A 22,480-nucleotide genomic window follows, 5' to 3' on the forward strand; every position below is an offset into this window, starting at 1 on the left:
TTGAATTTTCAAATATTCATATTTTCCGGAAATAAACTATAGACTTATCCGTACTTTCACTACCGTTTACTTTCTCTTCCTCGCTTGTCTATTACAAATGGATGCCACGACAAAACTGTGCCTGTGGATATTGTGACAAATCACCGTCAAGTATGTTTCAAATCGTTTATAAACTGTTGAATAAATATTCCGTTAACTTTACAAACACGTTTATTCAACAAATATGAACTGCAATTGTTTATTTCATTGAATTGAACTGAGCATTCTACTTTCGTTTTTGACTTCATATTAATATTGCATTGGACATTCATATATTTCGTTCGTAAATGTAAATATTGTATTTCTATTTATTTCAGTTTACCAAACAATACACAGTCTGTAAAAACTCCTGTATCCCTTCTGTAGGAATTGTAATCTACACCCTCACTGTCACACACAAGTTGTTATTCTTTGTAATTTGCCGAGATTGCAATACAATCACATTGTTATATTAGCTGAGTCAGGCTCAGGAAAGTAAATTGACGATAACTGTCTTTGCATATCCAGAAAAGGAACGAAAACGTAGCAACGTACATACTTTTACACTGACAGTGGACTAAATAACTTGTGTGTACTAGACAGCAACCCAACAACGCTTAGAGACTAGGCGAGTACGGGACATCACCGAATAAAATAAAGGAGCCTACTGAGAAAAACGTAACGTGGTCAGATATAACAACCCAGTTAATGGAAATCACCACACCTCCCAATGAACTTCAGTAAATCTTAACAGCCCAGGACGATCTTGTAAAAGCCTATACAAATTATTGTAGGCTCACAGACGAATATCTGGACTTTCTAAAAAGGACTATAACGTTGGACAGTCAAAAAGACATAGACGCATGTAACCTTACATTTGATCTTCGTCTGTCCAAAGTGGAACTGGCCATGGAATCTTTACACGAGCATCGCCTTGCTCTCACTAAGGCTATATCAAATAAAAAAAGGACTCAAAGGGTAAGAAAACCTCACAAAGTTGTAACTCTAACGTATCGGACATTTCAAGCCTAGCACGGAGGAAGCGTGCCAAAGGAGAGGTCGCTAAATCAAAAAAGCCTTTGTTGAACAATATTCACTTATCCTACCACAAGAGGCATTGTTCGAGGAACAACCCCTGTTCAGACAATCTGAAATGGAACAAAAAGCAGCACGCAAAAAGGCTGAAATGGAACAGGAAGCAGCACGCAAAAAGGCTGAGATGAAACAGGAACCTGCATGCAAAAGAGCTATAATTGAACAGGAAGCCATACTTAAAAAGGCCGACATGGAACAAGAAGCCGCACGTTCAAAGGCTAAAATGGAACATGAGGCAGAACAAGAGGCCATCTGCAGAAATTCACAAATCAAACAAGAGGCTACACGTTTAAGCCGAGAAAAAACCGAGCTGAAGACCAAGTTAAACCTTCTAGAAGCACACAGAGAGGCTGCAGCAGTAGAAGCCGAGACTCGTATCCTGGAATACGACGACAGCCAAGCATATAGCAATCTCCCTGATGAAACTGAAAAACCTCTCCAGCGTGTGCAATATTTCGTCAATAAGCTTCAGTTACCAACTGCTGTAAGGGAAGTAACAGGACCTCAAAAGATAAAACAAAATCCTGTTAAGATTGAGCTGAGTCATGAAGCACCAGTGTTTGTGCCATCTGTGGCACTGAACTTGTCGTCACAGATATATGCTGTCTTGCCTTCTGATACTAAGTCACCGGAAGTTACCTTAATCCTAGATCTGGGAATGGTAACCGGCATACAAAAAATAGGCCTTTCAGATAAGATCCCCGCAGAACACCAAAACAGGGTGTTGAAGAAGAGATCCCTGTTGCACACCAGCAACAAATCAACCCTACATCGGAGATAACTAGATTTCTCTTACGTAAGGACCTGCTTTTCTCCCGATTAACAAGCTTTAACGATCGGGCAGAATTCTTCCATACTTTGAAAGCAAGCTTTAAGAACGTGAATGATGAGTTACAAGTCTCTGACTCAATAATCCTACTATAGGTATACAAAGATTATGGAAGAGGCTTGACGAGCGGTATGGTGCTCCAAATGTTGGAAGCCTCTCTCACGAGTAAACTTGCCAAATTCCCAACCTTGACGAATAAGGACAAGGCACGTCGCTATGAACTGTCTGACATTCTATCAGAAATAAAATATCACTAGGAAAATTCCAAGCTGGGATGTTTGCTAGCATATTTTGACTCTTCGTCCGTTGAAAAAATACCGTACGAACTCCCAAGAAAAGTGGATAACGAGGGCTACAAGATACAAGTCATAATATGAAGTTGCCTTTCAACCTTTCACAGAATTATCTGCCTTCATCAGGGAAATAAGCAAACCAAGCACGATCCTGGGTTCATCTTTGGGTCAAAAGCCACACCAAATACAAGAGGTGCCGCGCCCAGGTCTACTGCGCATGCGTCTAACCCCAAGACTAAAGTTGGTGCTCATAAAACAGCAGTTGAGCAGCAATCTGGAGACGACAGCAAACAAGGTCTTTGTATTCTGCACAATACAAAGCATTCCTTAAATGAATGTCGAGCGTTCCGAGCCAAGTCAATAGAGGAACGCAAAGGTATTTTGAAAGAAAACAATGTCTGTTACATGTGTTGTGATTCTACCAGACACAGGAGCCGAGAATGCAATGCACACATAAGTTGTAAAGAATGTGGGAGTAAACAACACACTACCGCACGTCACATCAATATACTACAGCAACCTGCAAGGTCTCAGTCTAGCTAGCCCAAGGAAGCCTACGGCGGGGGCTTACAGAATCGGCTGAAAATAAGTCAACCTCAGTTAACTCTACCTGTAATGAGATCTGCAAGGATACATATAGCGGGAAATCTTGTGCTAAAATACTTCCTGTGAATGTTTATCACCAGGATAACCAGGACAAAGTTATTCGCATGTACGCCATCATTGATGACCAAAGCAGCCGGTCACTAGCATCGCCCGAATTCCTTAATCTTTTCGATGTCAAAGATACACCGGAGAATTATACTTTATCAACCTGCTCCGGCAGAGTAGTCGCCTCCGGGAAATTAGGAAGAGGTGAATCAATTAATGGTAATGACAAGTTTGACCTTCCTGTACTGATTGAATGTGATTACATTCCCAATAATAGGGACGAAATACCTACTCCTGAAGTAACAATGCATCACCCTCATTTAAAAGAACTAGGGTTAGCATTCCACAAATAGAGGAAAATTGCCTAATTCTTCTCTTAATTGGCAGATACCTTATAGAGGCACACCATGTCTTTGACCATCGCATAGGACCATCCAGAACTCAATATGCACAACAATTGAAACTGGGCTGGGTAGTATAGGTGAAACTTTCATTAACAAGTAGCATGTGCCTCTTGAGTTAAATGTCAAAATAACCAACATTTTAACTACAGGACAACCTTCAACGTTTCAACCATTTACAAGCAAACTTGACATTCGGGAAAACTACACAGATCCCGTTTATAAATATTTGAAAAAACAAAGGACGATGATAAGCCTGGAATGTCATATGAAGACAAAATGTTCATAAAACAGATAGACAACGAATTTGTCAGAGACTCGGAAGGAAGTTGGGTAGTACCGTTACTTTTCCGAGTGTAAAGACAGTCTTTGCCAAGCAACAGACCACATGTTCTTCAACGTGCTAACATGTTAGATGCCAGTCTAAATAGAAACTCAGTAAAGCGTGAACATTTTCTTACATTTATGAGTAAAATCTTAGATAATAATCATGCATAGCTCGCACCACCATTGGGCGAACATGAAGAGTGCTGGTATTTACTATTGTTTGGTGTTTATCATCCGACGAAACCCGATCAGATTATGGGTGTGTTTGATTCTTCCGCCAAATGTAACGGAGTTTCAGTCAACAGCGTCCTGCTAACAGGTCCAGACTTGACCAATGATCTCTTGGGAGTACTGCTGCGTTTTAGGACAGAAATGGTCGCAGTAACTACAGACGTTTAACACATGTTTCACTGCTTTGTTGTAAGAAAAGGCCACCGAAATCATCTGAGATTTTTATGGCATAAAAACAACGACCTACAAGAGAACCTTGTCGAAAGCCGCATGAGAGTTCATGTTTGGAAATAGTCCGTCACCTGCCGTTGTTACGCTTGGACTCAAAAAATCAGCTGAAGCATGAGAACAAGAGTTTGGCAGTCACGTGATTTGCTTTGTTACAAGAGACTTCTATGTCGACGATGGTCTAACGTATTGTCCTACTAAAGAGGAAGCTGTTAAGCTCACGAGGACACAAAGCAGGCATTAGCAACATATGTAAACTTACGTCTTCACAAGTTCACTCTAATTGTGCGGAAGTTATGTCCGCATTTCATGCCAGTGATTTGGCTTCAAATTTAAAGGATCTAGACTTAGAATCCGACAGCAAACCCCTACAACGTAGTCTTGGACTCAGCTGGGACGTAAACACTGCTAACTTCTTATTTCAGTTATCATAAAAAATCAAGCCGATCACTCGGAGAGGAATTTGATCAACGATAAACAGTCTCTACGATCCTCTGGGATTTTTGGCTCCGGTGGTTATACAACATGTACAAGGGAAACTTCTATTAAGGAAACTAGTATCAGAAACCGTCGATTGGGGCCAACACCTGCTGAGTGGAAATCTTGGAGAGATACTCTAATTGCTATCGAAACATTGCGCATTCCACGAACATATGTGCCGTATCTCTGCAAAACCGCCACAAAGGAGTTACATGTCTTCTCTGATGCATCAGAAAAAGCCATACCAGCTGTTGTATATCTTCGCACGACCGACAGTAGTGGTGAACCAAACATAGGTTTCATTCTTAGGAAAGCTAAAGTTGCACCAACAAGTGGTCATACTATTCCACGTCTTGAACTATCGGCTGCTGTATTAGCAGTTGAGATCACACAAACCGTCATGGATAATTTAGATTGACATATAGACACCGTAAAATTCTACACAGACAGTAAAGTGGTTTAAAGTTACATCAGAGACGAGACAAGAAGGTTATTTATCTACGTCGCCAATAGAGTAGAGAAAATAAGAAAATTTAGCTCCCCAAGTCAATGGAATTATGTACCAACTAACCGTAATCCCGCAGACTCGAGGACAAGGTCCTTAATTACCAACCCATGAAATTCACAGCAGTGAATGGTTATTGGGACCAAAACAACTTCTCTCCCCAGAACAGAATAATTCTGAGGACATATACCAGCTAAAAAATCCAGAAGAAGATGGAGAAATCCGTGCAACTGTTAATGTTGCAAAAACATTTTCCACATCTGAGCATAAAGGAATCGGAACTGATAGATTCAACCGATTCTACAACTGGACATCAAGAGCGATAGCTTTTTGGAATGTTGCTACCGTTTACATGGGTCAAAACAGGCATCATTAGTGACTTCTCTGGATAGTTTTTCAAATGCCGAATATTTCATCTTAATATCTGCACAACATGAAGTTTATGGAGATGATATAGATTGTATAAAACGTCAGGAACAAATTAATAAGCGGTGCCTAATAGCTAACCTCAAACCGTTTTTAGACGAACGAGGACTGTTGCGAGTAGGAGGCCGTATTGCCAAATCTGACTGAAACCTCCGTGAACAGAAACCATTGATCGTCACTGGACGCCATCATATAGCGACATCATTAGTTAGACACTACCACACTACCACGCCAAGACAAAACATCAAGGTCGCAATTTCACAGATGGAGCGATTCGATGCGCAGGATTTTGGATCGAAGTATCAAAACGCTTGATCTCTTCTATTATTCATAAATGTGTGACATGCCGCAATGTCAGAGGAAAAACCGAGTATCAAATTATGTCTGATTTGCCAGAGGACCGTCTCGAACTTTCACCTCCGTTTACTAACGTTGGAATAGACACCTTTGGACCCTGCAAAATTGTTACATGTAAAACACGTGGTGGATACGCCAACTCAAAACGTTGGGCAATTGTATTCACATGCTTAGGCCGTGTTAACACAAAACGCCATGTACAGATAACATGTTTACATTTTGTGTAATGTAATGTACACTGGTTTCACATTAAATTTGTTCACATCTTTAAACCTTGTTTAAATACCTGTACGATTTGTTCAAACTTGTAAACTATATGTCATTTCAATGTTCATTACGTACATGACGTAGAACAGAATTCAAAATTTTCGAACAATATTTTTAGCAGTAAGGGAACGACCATTTGACTTCATAAAGGGGGGATGGATTTTTTCAAGAAAAATGTTCTGATCCCCAATTTGACAAATAAATATTCTGGTCATAGAGATGATAAAAACAAATTCTGAATCCAGAGTTTCCCCCATACATTACAGTGTTTAATATTGAAAAAAAAGATATTTAATTGGTGGCATCGAAAAACCTGAGCAAGAATGTGTCCTCAGTACACGAATGCCCCACTCGCACTATCATTTTCCATGTTCAATGGACCGTGAAATTGGGGTAAAAACTCTAATTTGGCATTAAAATTAGAAAGATCATATAATAGGGAACATGTGTACTAAGTTTGAAGTCGATTGGACTTCAACTTCATCAAAAACTACCTTGACCAAAAACTTTAACCTGGAGCGGGACAGACGGACGGACGAACGGACGCACAGACCAGAAAACATAATGCCCCTCTACTATCGTAGGTGGGGCATAAATAAAAACGTTCAAGCGAAAAAAAATCTGACTCATAAAAAAATACCCCCCCCCCCCCCCGGCCCCCTTTTTGAAATTAAGTGGTTCCTCCTTTACGAAAGCAATTTTGACGATTTGCAGTAGTTTAAAGATACTAAAGATGTCTCGATTACGCATTAAAAAGCGTAGCCTGCAGCAGCGTGCTTACAGACAAAGAAAAAGGATTTATGTTAAGGATCACTACATGTATTTTTTTTTTATCTTTTCTGTTTCTTTCATATGGTATGTCTTCTCCTAGGAGTATTTAGAAAAGGGAGATGTTTATGATTATTTTTTTTAATTTTTTTTTTATTTCTAAGCTTATTTTAACGGATCTGAGATACAAGGCAAACCATACAATTTACCTCAAACTTCGGTACCGGTATCAACAGATCCAGAGAATCTGTTAATATTAACTCCGGCTATGTTATTGACACAGAAAACTGACTACATATTCACCTGAGATCATCTTGGAGAATTCGACAAACGAGATCTCTGTCTTGCCGAATGGAGGCGAGTACAGGATCTTGCCAGTGTTTTCTGGCCCCGTTGGAGGAAAGAGTACCTGCCGTTACTACAAGAACGACGAAAATGGACCGAAGATCGCCGTGATCTCATCGAAGGAGACGTTCTTCTAAAGGATAAACAATTTTTGAAGTACCAAATGGCCCGTTGAAATTATAGTGAATTGATTTCAAAGTTAAGACGAACATTTACGAAAAGCAGAAGTGCGAGTAATCGTTAATGAAAAAGCAACAACCTACACACGTCCTATCGTGGACATGATTCTTCTCGTAGAGAACAACCATGTCTTAAGTATGTATATATATTGGAAAATGTTGTTTGTGCTGTATTTAGACCCTTCTACAACGAAATTTGTTTTACATGCACACGTATAAAAATTGCGGTTTTTATCCAATGCAAATGCATAGGTTTGAACGTAGTTAACGTAGTTTTCAATTTAGACTCGTTTATATTTTTTCGTTTGGGTTTGTATCATATTTTCCCTCCGGTTTATATAATCCGTTCATCCTATATTGACTCTTAAAATTCAAGAGTCTATCTAAAAATGAGGGTACATTTTATATGGCCTTCCAAATACCGTCTCGATCCCTAACATCATTGAAGAGACATTTATTGTCGAAATCAGGATCTGGTGTACAAAAAAATATTGACACCTTATGTTTGTGGCATAACATCATGGCCACAAGTTAATTGTTTTCTGTTTAGTATTAAATTTATATTAAGATCCATTTTGTTAAATCTTGTGATCAATTTTATTTGGCAATCGCCAATGGCAATCAGCAGGGTTAAAGAACATTAGTTGTTCGACCTGTTAGTCAAATGCGTTTTGTTTAAATATACTTCTTCACTTTTGTGGTCTTTTGGAAAATGTTGTTTGTGCTGTATTTAGACCCTTCTACAACAAAATTTGTTTTTACATGCACACGTATAAAAATTGCAGTTTTCATCCAACGCAATCATAGGTTTGAACGTAGTTTTCAATTTAGACTCGTTTATATCTTTTCGTTTGGGCTTGTATCATATTTTCCCTCCGGTTTATATGATTCGTTCATCATATATTGAATCTTAAAATTCAAGAGTCTATCTAAAAATGAGGGTACATTTTATATCGCCTTCTACATGTTCTAAATACCGGTCCGATCCCTAACATCACTGAAGAGACATTTATTGTCGAAATCCGGATTCGGATCTGGTGTACAAAAAAATATTAACACCATATGTTTGTGGCATAGAACTTCTTGAGTACAAAGATAAGAATAAAGCAGCTAACAGAACACCCCTTGTACTCACTTACCATCCTGATTTTAAAAATGTGTCATACATTTTTCAGAAGCATTGGACAATTATAGAAAATGATTTAAATCTAAAAAAAAGTATTTTCTTCACCACCAGTCATGGCCTTCAGAAAACCTAAAAACATCCGTGACAAATTAGTGACATCTGTATTAGCAAAGCAGCCTAATTCATCGCCCGTTTGCTACAAACAATGTGGTCGAAGGAATTGTTTGTGTTGTAAAGCTGCCAATACAAGCAGTTCTTTCATCAGCTCCGTTACTAAACAAAATTATACCATCTACTCTAATTCCAACTGTAAAACAGAGAACTCAATTTATATGTTAACATGTGACACTTGTGGCATTCAGTATGTGGGAGAAACAATAGACAAATTTAATATTCGGCTCAATAACCATCGTTCATCGTACAAAACCAACAAAAACTGTCCTCTCACAAGACATCTTCGTTCAACGAAACATCCTTTTGATAATGTCACTTTCCAAATTATAGACGTCAACACCGAATGGGACACCACGGCGAGAAGGAGAAGAGAAAACTTTTGGATCCACCAACTCCACACTTTAGAACCTGATGGTCTTAACGAAAAAGACGAAAAAAGATACAGGAAAGATAAAGAATAATTTAAAACAAAGCATCGTCCTTTTTATCCCGTAATATTGGCCAATGGACGTTGCTAACTTCAACTACCAATTATAAAATTGAGAATGGAAATGGGGAATGTGCCAAAGAGACAACAACCCGACAATAGAAAAAAAACAACAGCAGAAGGTCACCAACAGGTCTTCAATGTAGCGAGCAATTCCCGCACCCGGACGCGTCCTTCAACTGGCCCCTAAAAAAATATATACTAGTTCAGTGATAATGAACGCCAGCTAAATCCAAATGCAACATGTACATTGAGCTGCAAAATTTTCTTATTTTCAAAGCAGCTAAATGCAAGAGCTCATAGACATTGAGCTGCAAAATTTTCTTATTTTAAAGGCAGTTCAGTGCAACATAGACGTTGAGCAGATCAGCTGCAAGAGTTTCTTATCATCTACATCCGATTTCACCTGGATAGATGCACGCTTGATAAAGCTAGTTGGTCTAGCGAAATATTGCGTTTATTTTCATCATTTTGTAAATATTTTAAACATTCTTATATTTACATTTTAAATAGTGTGTTAAAATTACATTGTTATATATATATATATGCAACTCGTCTAAACATCAACCCAACAATGTTAGATCTGTAAATTTGCTTTTCGCAAATTTTTGGTTCTTCCCTCGCCGGGATTCGAACCCATGCTTCTGTGATATCGTGACACCAAATCGCCTGCACTGCAGCCGTCCCGCTAGATCACACGACCACCTGGGCTCTTCAATAATAGAGTTTTCGCTTGCCATGTGTTACCTTTCCACGTCAGTTTTAATCTAGCGACGTACTGCAGTACATGATATATAAGGCATGAAGATGTTATTGTTACAGATCAGCTAAATTATCTATAGTAAAGGATCCTACAAATTAATGTAAGATACAGTCACAGAAAATAATTATATTTATAAGTACGTCTGAGTCAGTGACAACTCTACAACAGATGTATCCATCGGATCGCAATCAATGATAGTGATACATGGCCGTGTACATAATGTATATACAACTCGTCTAAACATCAACCCAACAATGTTAGATCTGTAAATTTGCTTTTCGCAAATTTTTGGTTCTTCCCTCGCCGGGATTCGAACCCATGCTACTGTGATATCGTGACACCAAATCGCCTGCACTGCAGCCGTCCCCCTAGACCACACGACCACCTGGGCTCTACAATAATAGAGCTTTCGCTGGCCGTGTGTTACCTTTCCACGTCAGTTTTAATCTAGCGGCGTACTGCAGTACATGCTATATAAGGCATGAAGATGTTATTGTTACAGATCAGCTAAATTATCTATAGTACAGGATCCTACAAATTAATGTAAGATACAGTCACAGAAAATAATTATATTTATAAGTACGTCTGAGTCAGTGACAACTCTACAACAGATGTATCCATCGGATCGCCATCAATGATGGTGATATATGGCCGTGAACATAATGTATATACAACTCGTCTAAACATCAACCAAACAATGTTAGATCTGTAAATTTGCTTTTCGCAAATTTTTTGTTATTCCCTCGCCGGGATTCGAACCCATGCTACTGTGATATCGTGACACCAAATCGCCTGCACTGCAGCCGTCCCGCTAGTATATATATATATACTGTCACGAAAAAACTCATACCTGTACATGCTGTTCAGGGAAAAGTCCAGCGTATCCTTTTGATTCTTCTTTAAAAGAATTTTTAGAAACTGCAGTCACATTGTCAACAATTTGGATGGTTTCATTAGTTGCTTTTTCAAGTTGTCTTGCTTGCACATCTATCTGTTTACAGTGTTCTTCTTGAACAAAATCTGAATAAAAACAATATGCAAGTTATAATAATTACGGGAAGTGTTAAATGTACAGCTGACAGTAGTTATCCAGTCGTTTGATATGTTTCAGCTCTGATTTTGGCTTTAGATTACGGACTTTCTGTTTTCAATTTTACTCGGAGTTCGGTATTTTTGTAATTTTACTTTTTATAAATAAGCTTCTTTGTTTCAGTATGTAAATATTGATCTAGTTTTCAATTGTAGTATCTACACTGTGTCTAAACCACACCGGCAAAATTTGATCGGACTCGATAGTATCTAACATCCGGCACAATGACGGAACATCAATAGACAGAAGAAAGATAGGTTTCGCCTTATTTTCTTTAATGATATCGAAGAATATATATACATATACAACTATTTTCTAATGTGATATGCAATATTTTCTACAACCGTTCTATATTAACGAAGAAATAAGTAAAAATGCATGTCAAAATGACGAATTGAGTGAACCTTGCCTCAAAATTGTTTAATTTCTCGTTAAATTGTTCACATTGTACGGAAAGAAAGGTACGGGAAGATAGATACTGACACAAAGATTGCAAAACTAGTCATCATGAGCATCTCAATACTTGTATTTTTGTGTATGGAACGAAAGAAATGGGTCATGTCAAATTAAAATACACCGGTTTCGTCATAGTTGTTTACTACACTACACCCGGTTTCGTCTATATATATCACCCGGTTTTTTTATATTTTTTTTAAAACCAACAATTTATGAAAAGCAACGTTAACACGGATCTGAACATTGTCTTTCGAAAGAATTTAAATATATATTTATTATAAAGTAAACTTAGCGTGTTTACATTTATTTACATACTAGGTAATTATAGTACTACACATTTTCCTTATGAAAGTCGTATCCGTTATTTCACTGATCTTCAAACTAATTTTAAATGGAATATAAATACTCAATAGCAAACACTGATATCTAATTATTTTTTTATCATTAACATTATGATATTTTTTATATAGGTTTTGAGATACATCGCAGTATGTGACCCTACTTTTTTTACAAAGAAAACCTAAATAACGCTTAATAAACAAAATTTCAAACATCACCAAAAAGTATGCAGACGTTAAGATTTATATAACTAAGAAGTGTGTAAAGTTTGATGCTATAACGATAAATCGTTTTGAGATATGGCGCGACATGTTAAAAAAAAAATTCACTCCTGTTTTACTTACAAAGTTCTGTCACTTAAAAAAGATTTAATTTGATTTTCACTAAAAAGTTTACAGATCGTTTGACCATTTCAAGAAATAACTTTGTTAAGTTTCATGAAAACTAGATAAGCTGTTCTCAAGTTACGGTGCAACATGTTTACTCTGGACAGAAGGATAGACGGATAGATAGACGGACGGACGGACAGAATGACTGATAGATGGAGGAACGGATGGATGGAAGGAAGGACAGACGGACGGACGGATGTATACAATAATACGTCCTGTCAAAATTGTGACGGGCGTGTAAAAACGCAATGAATTAAAAAAAAAACTCTTAATTAAAGGTCAAAAAGTTTTATTATGATATCGGCCAAGTCGATTTATTTGTATATCTTCTTGACTTCCTACGTCATTTTTGCTATATGACTTTTATATATATGTTTGAAAATAATAGATAGAATTTGACAAAAAGAACTTCAAATTCGTCATTTAAGGGCAGTGCAATAACTCCTTTAAGAACTAATGTGAGAATTTTATAGTAATTGGACACATGTTAGAGCTCAACATTTTGAAGATAATCATCTGGCCCTTTCGAATTGTCTATGTCTACGGCTGTTTTTAAATAATTGACATCATGCACTTGCATGTCCCCCCCCCCTTTTGTATATTTCTTAGCCATGAAGGCCATCTTGGTTGACAAGCGGTGTCACAGTAAACTTTTTAAAACTAGATACTCTAATTATAATTAAAAAAGACATATGATTTTAAAAAAGGTTTGTTAAATGCAGCCTAGTAATTTTAGATGTGAACATGTATGTAAAAAATTGTATTGAAAGATAATGAACGACGGTCGACCGGTGCCAAGTGATGAAAAAAAAACTTTTCCTGTTGGGTCAAGTGAGCCAAAATCAATCAAGAATTCCAAAAAAATCACACCGTTCTTGAATTTAAAAAAAAAAAATGTGTAACCACTGAAAATTTCAAATTTCACGAATCGGATCGGACATAGCAAACAACTTCACTGGCGGTTTTTTTTTCAATAAATAAAATAAGACATAAGACACAAATGCTTAAATGGTCGCAATTCAATTTATGATGAAGGTCTGTGGCCAAAGGAAAAATAATATAGAAATGAGGTCAAGGGCAAGGGCAATGGACATGGCAAATTAGAAAAAAATCGTTAGATCTGTGTTCCATACTTGTATATGTTACAGTCAAACCTTCTAACTTTTGACATATGCAGCTTTATACAAATAGTTCAAAACGCTATGAATTCAAATTACTTAGTGTCGTCGCTTGTTTTAAAATATCAATATGAATGTTTATAATAAACATAATCAAACTCACATAATCCGATTTCGCGGGTGTCCCTGTTTTCTTATTTCTTACAATATTTTAATTCGATATACACTTTATAAGATAAGTGGCGAATCTAGAAGACGTATAGATTGCACCTCCCCCCCCCACCCCCGACCCCACCTTTGATGCATGGTAGTTGTAATCCTTTTCTTCCTATAAAAATTCATTTCCCATGTCGATTATGCATGCATATATACATTTGTCTTATCATCAACGTTTATCCTTAAGAAGATTTATTTTTAACGATCATAGAAAAGATTACATTTATTACATAGAATGATGAGATTACTTATAAAGGTGTCCATCCTATTGTACGAGAAAATCACATATCAATTGTGTGTTTCGATATTTTAAGACCGCGAAGTTTAACCCTAATTTCAAGTTTAAACATATTTTCATATAGAAAACGCATATTTGAGAGCTTTAACCTCAGTTTTCGTTATAACCTTCATTTCTATCTATTCTGCTGTTAAAAATGTTTGAATGCAAAGTAAAATTAAAATTATTTGTGTTCTATAAGAGTAGGAATTATAGTGTTTGCTTATTATTTATTTGAATCTAAGACTAATCATATACTAGTAAATAATAAGCCGTTGTTTCCCAACGACCCGGTCACAATTTTAAAACTCCTTTTTAACACTGAAGTTAAATTATCAATAATAATGCAATGCGATTATGATTTTTTTTATTTGACCAAACCGGGTTATGTATTGTGAAATCTATGACCAAACCGGGTGGTAAACATTGACGAAACCGGCCAGTTCCATTTTGACATGACCCATTTCTTTCGTTCCATACTCAGAAATACAAGTATTGAGAAGTTCATAAAAGCAAGTTTTGCAATCTCCGTGTCAATATCTATCTTCCCGTACCTTACTTTCCGTACAATGTGAACAATTAAACGAGAAATTAAACAATTTCGAGGCAAGGTTCACTCAATTCGTCATTTTGATGTGCATTTTTACTTATTTCTCCGTTAATATAGAACGGTTGTAGACAATTTTGCATATCACAATAGAAAATAGTTGTATATGTAAATATATTCTTAGATATCATAAAAAAAAAAATAAAAAATAAGGAGAAACCTAGCTTTTTTCTGTCTATTAATGTTCCGTCATTGTGCCGGATGTTAGATACCATCGAGTCCGAACAAATTTTGCCGGTGTGGTTTAGACACAGTGATCTATACCTCGACATCATTTTTAAATTCATGTCTGTTTGTTCTAACCAGTTGATGTGCAGAGGGGCATAGTATACTTTTCATGAATATTTTTTTTTATATGTAGGTATTTTTATAATTTTTTATCTTTATAAACCAGACTAGTAGTTTGATCCTAATATGTTTGTAATAACATAAGCAACACGACGGGTACCACATGTGGAGCATGATCTGCTTACCCTTCCGGAGCACCTAAGATCACCTCAAGTTTTGGTGGAATTCGTGTGTGCTTAGTCATTAGTTTTCTATGTTGTGTCATGTTTACTATTATTTGTCTGTTTGTCTTTTTCATTGAAAGCCATGGCATTGTCAGTTTATTCTTGATCAGATCTATGAATTTGACTGTCCCTCTCGTATTTTTCGCCCCTCTTTTACCGATTGAATTCTATTCTCAATTTGACTTAATGATAATTCAGATGGCGGTAAATGCATGTCCTACAGAAAACGCTTAAACGGTAGACTCCCTCAGTCGTAATATCTCTGTACAGGAATATTATAGTTATTTCTCATTTGTTTCGTTGGTTGAAAAATTTTCATTTTGTCTATTTGTTTGGCATTCCCGTTTTAGGATATACCTTGGAGCTCGGTATTTTTGATTTACTGTTTTCAGTCTTTTTTCGGGTATATGTGTTTTTTACCTTAATTTATATCTCCTTAATTGGTTAAGGATTGAATATCGTTGCATCCAGGTTTGTAAATTTCGTTATGGAAAATAATACAACATTAAGAGTTTTTAAATGATTCACCGACACATTATTCCTGCATAATGATAAATCTTCAGTTTACACAAGCTGTTGTCTGACTAGGAAAGCACATACTTAATCCACATTGGACCTCCACAACGAGTCTTCACAACGAATCACATTCGTGTTCTACAGAAAAGTTTACCTTTATATTTGTGTTTTTCATCAGTAGGTCCTAGCGCTGCATATTTGTCCTGGTGAGATTCATTTTCTTCTCTTTTCTGAAAATATAAGATGGGAATAAGATCTGGATTATAAAATTACAGCATATCATATGAACAAACTTTAATATAACTTATATTTGGTTGTATCTGATCTGTGTACATTCATCGAACCTTTAAACAAGATTATTAGTAAAGGTCAGCTTACGAATGTGGTAATTAAATCTTTGAATACAGTTTATATTGGCACAAGAGAGGGGCAAAATATACCAGAAGGACAGTCACACTCATTAATAAAAAAAAAACTGACAACGCCATGTCTCAAAAAGAAAAAGACAAATAATAGTACACAAGTCACAACATAGAAAACTAATAACTAAGCAACATGAACCCCACCAAAAACCGAGGGGAATCTCAGGTGCTCCAGAAGAGTAAGAAAATCCTTCTCCACATGTGGCACCCATCGGTAAATATTTTTTATTCGAGAGGTCACATTCGTGAAAAGCAAAGGGAATTATCGTTACGACATTAGGTACATATCCGATATCATCTGTGAAACGGTATACCATAAAGTTCCACCGCGATGGCGTCCGTAAAATTTACGAAGGTGTGATTCCAACTTCACCATTTGGAACTCTTGGTTTAAGGTAGCACTAAAAGAGCCAAAGAGGGTACCCATTTTGTTTCTATTTTCATTTTTCTCTTAAAATTCTCTGGAAAAAATGTTCTGAGAAATGACCTAAAAACTGAATTTCCGCCTTAGAAAACCTATAAAGTCAATATAAATACACAAATGAGTGTTCTGATACCATTACTATATCAATAGAACCACCCACTTTGTGTCTTTGATGCTCTAATTCTGTAAATTTTGCATTATTTGTGAACTGTCCAACACTAACTTGGCATTTGGCGGGAGTTTGATGTCACATATTTGACCAACATCTGTGATGTTGTAATTAAATATAGACAAAGCTTCGCCTCTTTCCAGACAGTCTAAGATAAGACAATAACGTGATTGACCAGCTACACATAATCAATGTTTAACATCATCATTCTCTATATAGAAAGAATAATTTTTATTTGGATTTTTAAAAAGAAATACACTATGTCTGAAATAAGCATGAACATTAAAAGTGTGCATCAAAAAACTTGTTAACAAAAGGATCAAGATTTAGACCACCCTCTTCTTGAAAATCCACTTTCCTACATGATTTTTTAATTTAATGGAACTGAAAAATTACACATAAACTAAAAAAATTTTAAATGCATAAAACTGTATTTAAATGAAGAAGACCAAAGAGAAGAAATACATACAGGCAGTCAGAGGCTTTCAAAAATACTTTCCCACTCTTTTCCATAGTTTTTTTTTATCATTTTTTGTAAACGTTTTAATTTTAGATTTTTGTTTTTTCTATGTTCTTTTCCATGCTATATAAATTAGTTTTGTTGCAAATCACATTGCAATAAAACTGTTGTCAGGGATAAACAGCTGTACATGTACACCGGTATCAACAGATGATTGACATATTAGCCCCTCCCAAATGCCTATATATTTAAGAAATTACCATGTGCATTAATTTACATAAGTTCATTATCAACTTACTTCATGTTGTGATATGATCAGATGATAATGACTTTGAGACTTTTACAAACTGTGTAGAATAATACTTACTTTAAAATTATGTGATGAAAAAAAAAAACTTCTATATTGGTTCCCTGCTTAACTATTGACTCTGCCCAAAAGCATGTAATACCTTAAACGATATTTTATTCATGGTTCGGCTAACAAGTAATTTAACTAAAATTACTACCATTACCAACTCATTCATGTCAATATGCCGTAAATCTGTTTGTATACACATTCTATTTCTATCACTGTAAAAGTAAATCAACGAAGATTTTTTATAACGTTCTTTATTTTGTTATATGTCTAAAAATGAATTCTGTAGCTTTATGTATATCTTGCTATCTTTTTCTTATCATTCAAAACATATATACCTTCACACAGTGTATTGGAAAAATTCCAGTCTTTCCGTTAAATTCTCCTCGTAACCAACCTTCACTATACATTTTAACATTAGTAACAACTTGGCTGGTTTTAATTGTTAGTTCATCTTTTTTGTGAGCGTGATAGTCTTCCTGAACAATATATTCTCCTGGAAATTTCAGAAAAATATTATTAAAAGCAATAAGAACTAGATTTGTAATTGCTAGCAATTACGAATGACACCCTTCCCCATTGCCAGGTGAGAGGCAGTCATTTTGAACATTCCAAAGTCAAACATCGCATCTAGACATGCCAGTTATAATTACAGTAAATGTTTAGACAATTTGGAGAATATTGAAACTTTTGCATTTTTGCCGTTTCCATGGTAACGGCGGCCGTTTTGAAAATCCTAAAACAATGTTTCAACTATGCACATGTCAGTTAAGATTTCTGGAAAGTTTTAACAAGTTTGGTGCATTTTTTTTTGTTTTTGTAGTTTCCATTGCAACGGTAGCCTTTCCAAAATTCCAAAAACATATAACACTTAGACTCATTACATGATACATACCCCCATAAGTTTCTATGGGGTTGTTATTATATTCTTAAAGAACGTGCTGTTTTAATGGACCATAGAACGATGCACAACTTCACATGGGGGTCCTTATTATAGTTGAGTTCTATCAACATTGGTCCATTCAATTCCGAGAACTAGCGCGCACAAAAATGTGTGGAAGAATAATAAAAATGAAAAAAAGAAACGTAAGAGTAACAGCATGTCACCCCAACTCCGTTGAGGGTGCCATACTGAGTATGGAAACACCATATGCATAGTTCTATGATATGCTGATACATACATAATTTTTATTATCAATTCTCATCACCAATTTATCAAGTATAACAATTATTGAGGTTTATTTCTTTATTGATTCTATGTTTCTCCATTTTAGCGTCTGAACATAGTAAAACTGGAATAACTATAATCCGAAAGTTATATATATATAATTCGTGTAAACATCAGCCAATTTATGTTTGATTTGTAAATTTGCGGAAACACATTTTCTTTATTATTATGAGGCTGACTTCATGCAGGAACTTCTTAGGAAGAAAGACAAGAAGTTAGCAATATCCTTTAACTCTACTTTCCGCTATATAGATGATGTTCTTTCACTAAACAATTCAAAATTTGGTGACTATGTGGAACGCATCTATCCAATCGAACTAGAGATAAAGGATACTACAGATACAGTTAAGTCGGCTTCATATTTTGACTTACATCTAGAAATTGACAATGAGGGTCGGTTGAAAACAAAACTTTACGACAAAAGAGATGATTTCAGCTTTCCAATTGTGAACTTTCCATTTCTTAGTAGCAACATTCCAGCAGCACCTGCATACGGGGTATCTTCTCCCAATTGATACGATATTCCCGTGCTTGCATTTCCTATCATGATTTTTTTGATAGAGTTTTGCTGCTCACAAGGAAGCTATTAAACCAAGAGTTCCAAATGGTGAAGTTGAAATCATCCCTTCGTAAATTTTACTGACGCCATCACGAGTTGGTTGACCGTTATGGAATAACCGTTTCACAAATGATATCGGATATGTTCCTTACGTCGTTACTACAATCCCCTTCCCTTTCATGAATATGACTTACCGAATTAGACTATTTACCGGATTTGTAATCACATAAGCAACACGACGGGTGCCACATGTGGAGCAGGATCTGCTTACCTTTCCGGAGCACCTGAGATCACCCCTAGTTTTTGGTGGGGTTCGTGTTGTTTATTCTTTAGTTTTCTATGTTGTGTCGTGTGTACTTTTGTTTTCTGTTTGTCTTTTTCATTTTTAGCCATGGCGTTGTCAGTTTGTTTTAGATTTATGAGTTTGACTATCCCTTTGGTATCTTTCGTCCCTCTTTTAATTCTTCTCATGCTACTGAAATATCGTAGCACCAAATCGCCTTGCACTATGCCCAACGCCGCTAGACCACTCGACCACCTAGGCTCTATATTAATAAATCTTTCGGTGACCGGTGTTACCTTGACTCGTCGGTTTTTATCTGGCGTCGTAACACATTTCATGAAAAATAATGCATGAAGATGGAATTCTTACAGATGAGCTCAATTATCTATCGTACAGAACTGCTCTTTGTCCGGGTTGTTGTCCCTTTGGCATGTTTTTCCTTTCCATTTCTCAATTTTAGAATCTTACAAATTACAAAGAATGCAGTGACAGAAATAATTATATTACAACTACGTCTGAACCAGTGAAATTTGAATATAGACGGCTACAGTGCAGGTTATTTGGTGTCACGATATCTAAGTACCATGGGTTCGAATCCCGGCGAGGGAAGAACAAAACATTTGCGAAAGCAAATTTACAGATCTAACATCAACTCAACAATGTTAGATCTGTAAATTTGCTTTCGCAAATATTTTGTTCTTCCCTCGCCGGGATTCGAACCCATGCTACTGCGATATCGTGACACCAACTCGCCTGCACTGTAGCCGTCCCACTAGACCACAAGACCACCTGGACTTCACAAATAATAAAGCTCTCGGTGGCCGTGTGTTACCTTTCCTCGTCAGTTTTAATCTAGCGGCGTACTACAGTACATGATATATAAGGCATGGAGATGTTATTGTTACAGATCAGCTCAACTATCGATAGTAAAGGATCCTACAAATTAATGCAAGATACAGTCACAGAAAATGATTATATTAATAAGTACGTCTGAGTCAGTGACAACTCTACAATATATATATATATATATATATAAATATATATACACCTGGCCACTGAAAGCTTTTTTTTGTAAAGCCTAGATGATGGAATTGTCTAGAGCGTCGGGCATGGTGCAAAGCGATTTGGTGCCACGATATCTCAGTAGCGTGAGTTCTAATCATGGAGAGGGAAGAACAAAAGATTTGCGGATCTAACATTGTTAAGCTGATGTTTAGACGAGTTATATATACAGAATGTATTCTCATCCCTGTATCACCATCACTGATACAAGGATAAGAATACTAAGGCTTTTCTACCTCAGGCATAGATTACCTGAGCTGTAATTGACAACACTTTTAGGAATTTTGGTCCTCAATGCTCTTCAACTTCGTACTTTATTTGGCCTTTTTAACTTTTTGGGATTTGAACGTCACTGATGAGTCTTTCGTAGACGAAACGCGCGTCTGGCGTATATACAAAATTTAGTCCTGGTATCTTTGATGAGTTTATTTACAATAGATTTTCTATTCCATTTTCATGCCTTATATATCGTATACTGTGTTACGACGCTAGATTAAAACTGACGAGGAAAGGTAACACCCGGTCACCGAAAGCTTTATTATTGTGAAGCCTATATGGTCTAGTGGTCTAGCCGTGAATTTCTATATGTTTGTAACTGACTATATGTAACTGTCTGTTTGTGACACCAGGTACTGTCTGGTGAATTTTTGTGTACATATTTGAATAAAATTTTAGAAAGAGAAAAAGTGCGTCAGACATAGAGCAAGACGAATTGGTGCCACGATATCTCAGTAGCATGAGTTCGAATCCCGGCGAGGGAACAACTAAGCATTTGCGAAAGCAAATTTACAGATCTCACATTGTTGTGCTGATTTTAAGACGAATTATATATAATCTATATATATATATCATCGTTTATGTGTATTGTTTTTGTTGTTGTTGGTGTAATTAATAGTATGTATATCACCTTTTTTTTCATACGGACAAAACGTTTCTGATTTATCTTTTAGATAAGTAAATTTTCCTTCCTGAATTTCCTCCTCACGTACCTGCAAATATATATTATCCATAGTATTTTTTGCATTACTATGAAAGAAAATAAACACAATATGCACAAACAACAAAACATACGTATGATGCAAATACAATAGATGACATAAATTTGTGAGAATTTGAATTGGAACAGGTACTACGTTTGTGCGAGACTACATGTATTTTCGTAATGTTATTGTAAACGTGGTGTGCTTTAAGTTGAGCCAGTGTCTGACGGAACCATAGGCTCACTGGTTACGCTATTTTATAAAAAGTATTTTGCGGCCGTCATTTTCAGTAGCGTCTGACAATTTTATCATCTAAATATGTGTCCTCAACTTTCTCGGCTGAACGAAATGGCAATGATAAATATATGGCCCACGTTAACCACTTATATTTTTATTTAATTATTCTTTAATTCGTAAAATCAAAGTATTCATGCAATCGCAGTGAGTTTTCTAACAGGAAAATTTTGCCTATGCGTGGAAAACTGTTTCCGAAAATAGGCGAAACATTTGTTCAAACGTAACGCATCGAACACTTTTGTACAGAGGCAATGACCATTCTCATACCTTGCTTTATATATTCCTCAAGAAGATTTGACCTAAATTGTTTCAAAATAAGCTAGCATTTAGATTACCTTGGGTTTAAAAAACTTGCGGAAATATTCACGCCCTCGCTTCATTTTGGTGTGACAACAGTCTTATTCTCAACTCACTTGAGACCTGACTTCTTTGCTGTTACGAGAAAACAAATATAATTCATTTAGATGCCCGAACACAAAATGGTAAATTATTAATCTTTTAGATATCAAAATTAATCATAATTACACAGAAATAAGTTCACAAAAATATCATCGTAATATATTTATTGCTTCTAATCAGAAATACCAACAGAGTATTAACAAGAAACACACACATTGAATGGCCTGAACAACAATACACAGCACGACAGTTCATAGTAACTAAAGCTGGGGTTACACATTTACGATTTTAACTGCCGTCCTTGACAGAACTATTCCCGATTAAAATTTGTCAAAAGTCTGATCAAGATCCTGTGAATCATGGATGGAAATT

The 22,480-nt window shown here is 36.2% G+C and overlaps 1 protein-coding gene across 1 annotated transcript in view; it reads right to left on the reverse strand.

Moving 5' to 3' along the window:
* Window positions 1-10,794: 10,794 nt before the first annotated feature.
* LOC139484291 (CD2-associated protein-like) overlaps window positions 10,795-22,480 on the reverse strand; it is a 30,285-nt gene continuing 18,599 nt past the window's right edge. The window contains exons 2-5 of the mRNA XM_071268027.1: window positions 21,340-21,421; window positions 17,639-17,796; window positions 15,625-15,700; window positions 10,795-10,970 (exon numbers count right to left, since the gene is read on the reverse strand). Of these exons, the coding sequence (XP_071124128.1) occupies window positions 10,795-10,970; window positions 15,625-15,700; window positions 17,639-17,796; window positions 21,340-21,421 (492 nt within the window). The remainder of the gene's footprint in view (window positions 10,971-15,624; window positions 15,701-17,638; window positions 17,797-21,339; window positions 21,422-22,480) is intronic.

The sequence above is a fragment of the Mytilus edulis genome, chromosome 8 (assembly GCF_963676685.1).
Source record: "Mytilus edulis chromosome 8, xbMytEdul2.2, whole genome shotgun sequence".
Lineage (NCBI taxonomy): Eukaryota > Metazoa > Mollusca > Bivalvia > Mytilida > Mytilidae > Mytilus > Mytilus edulis.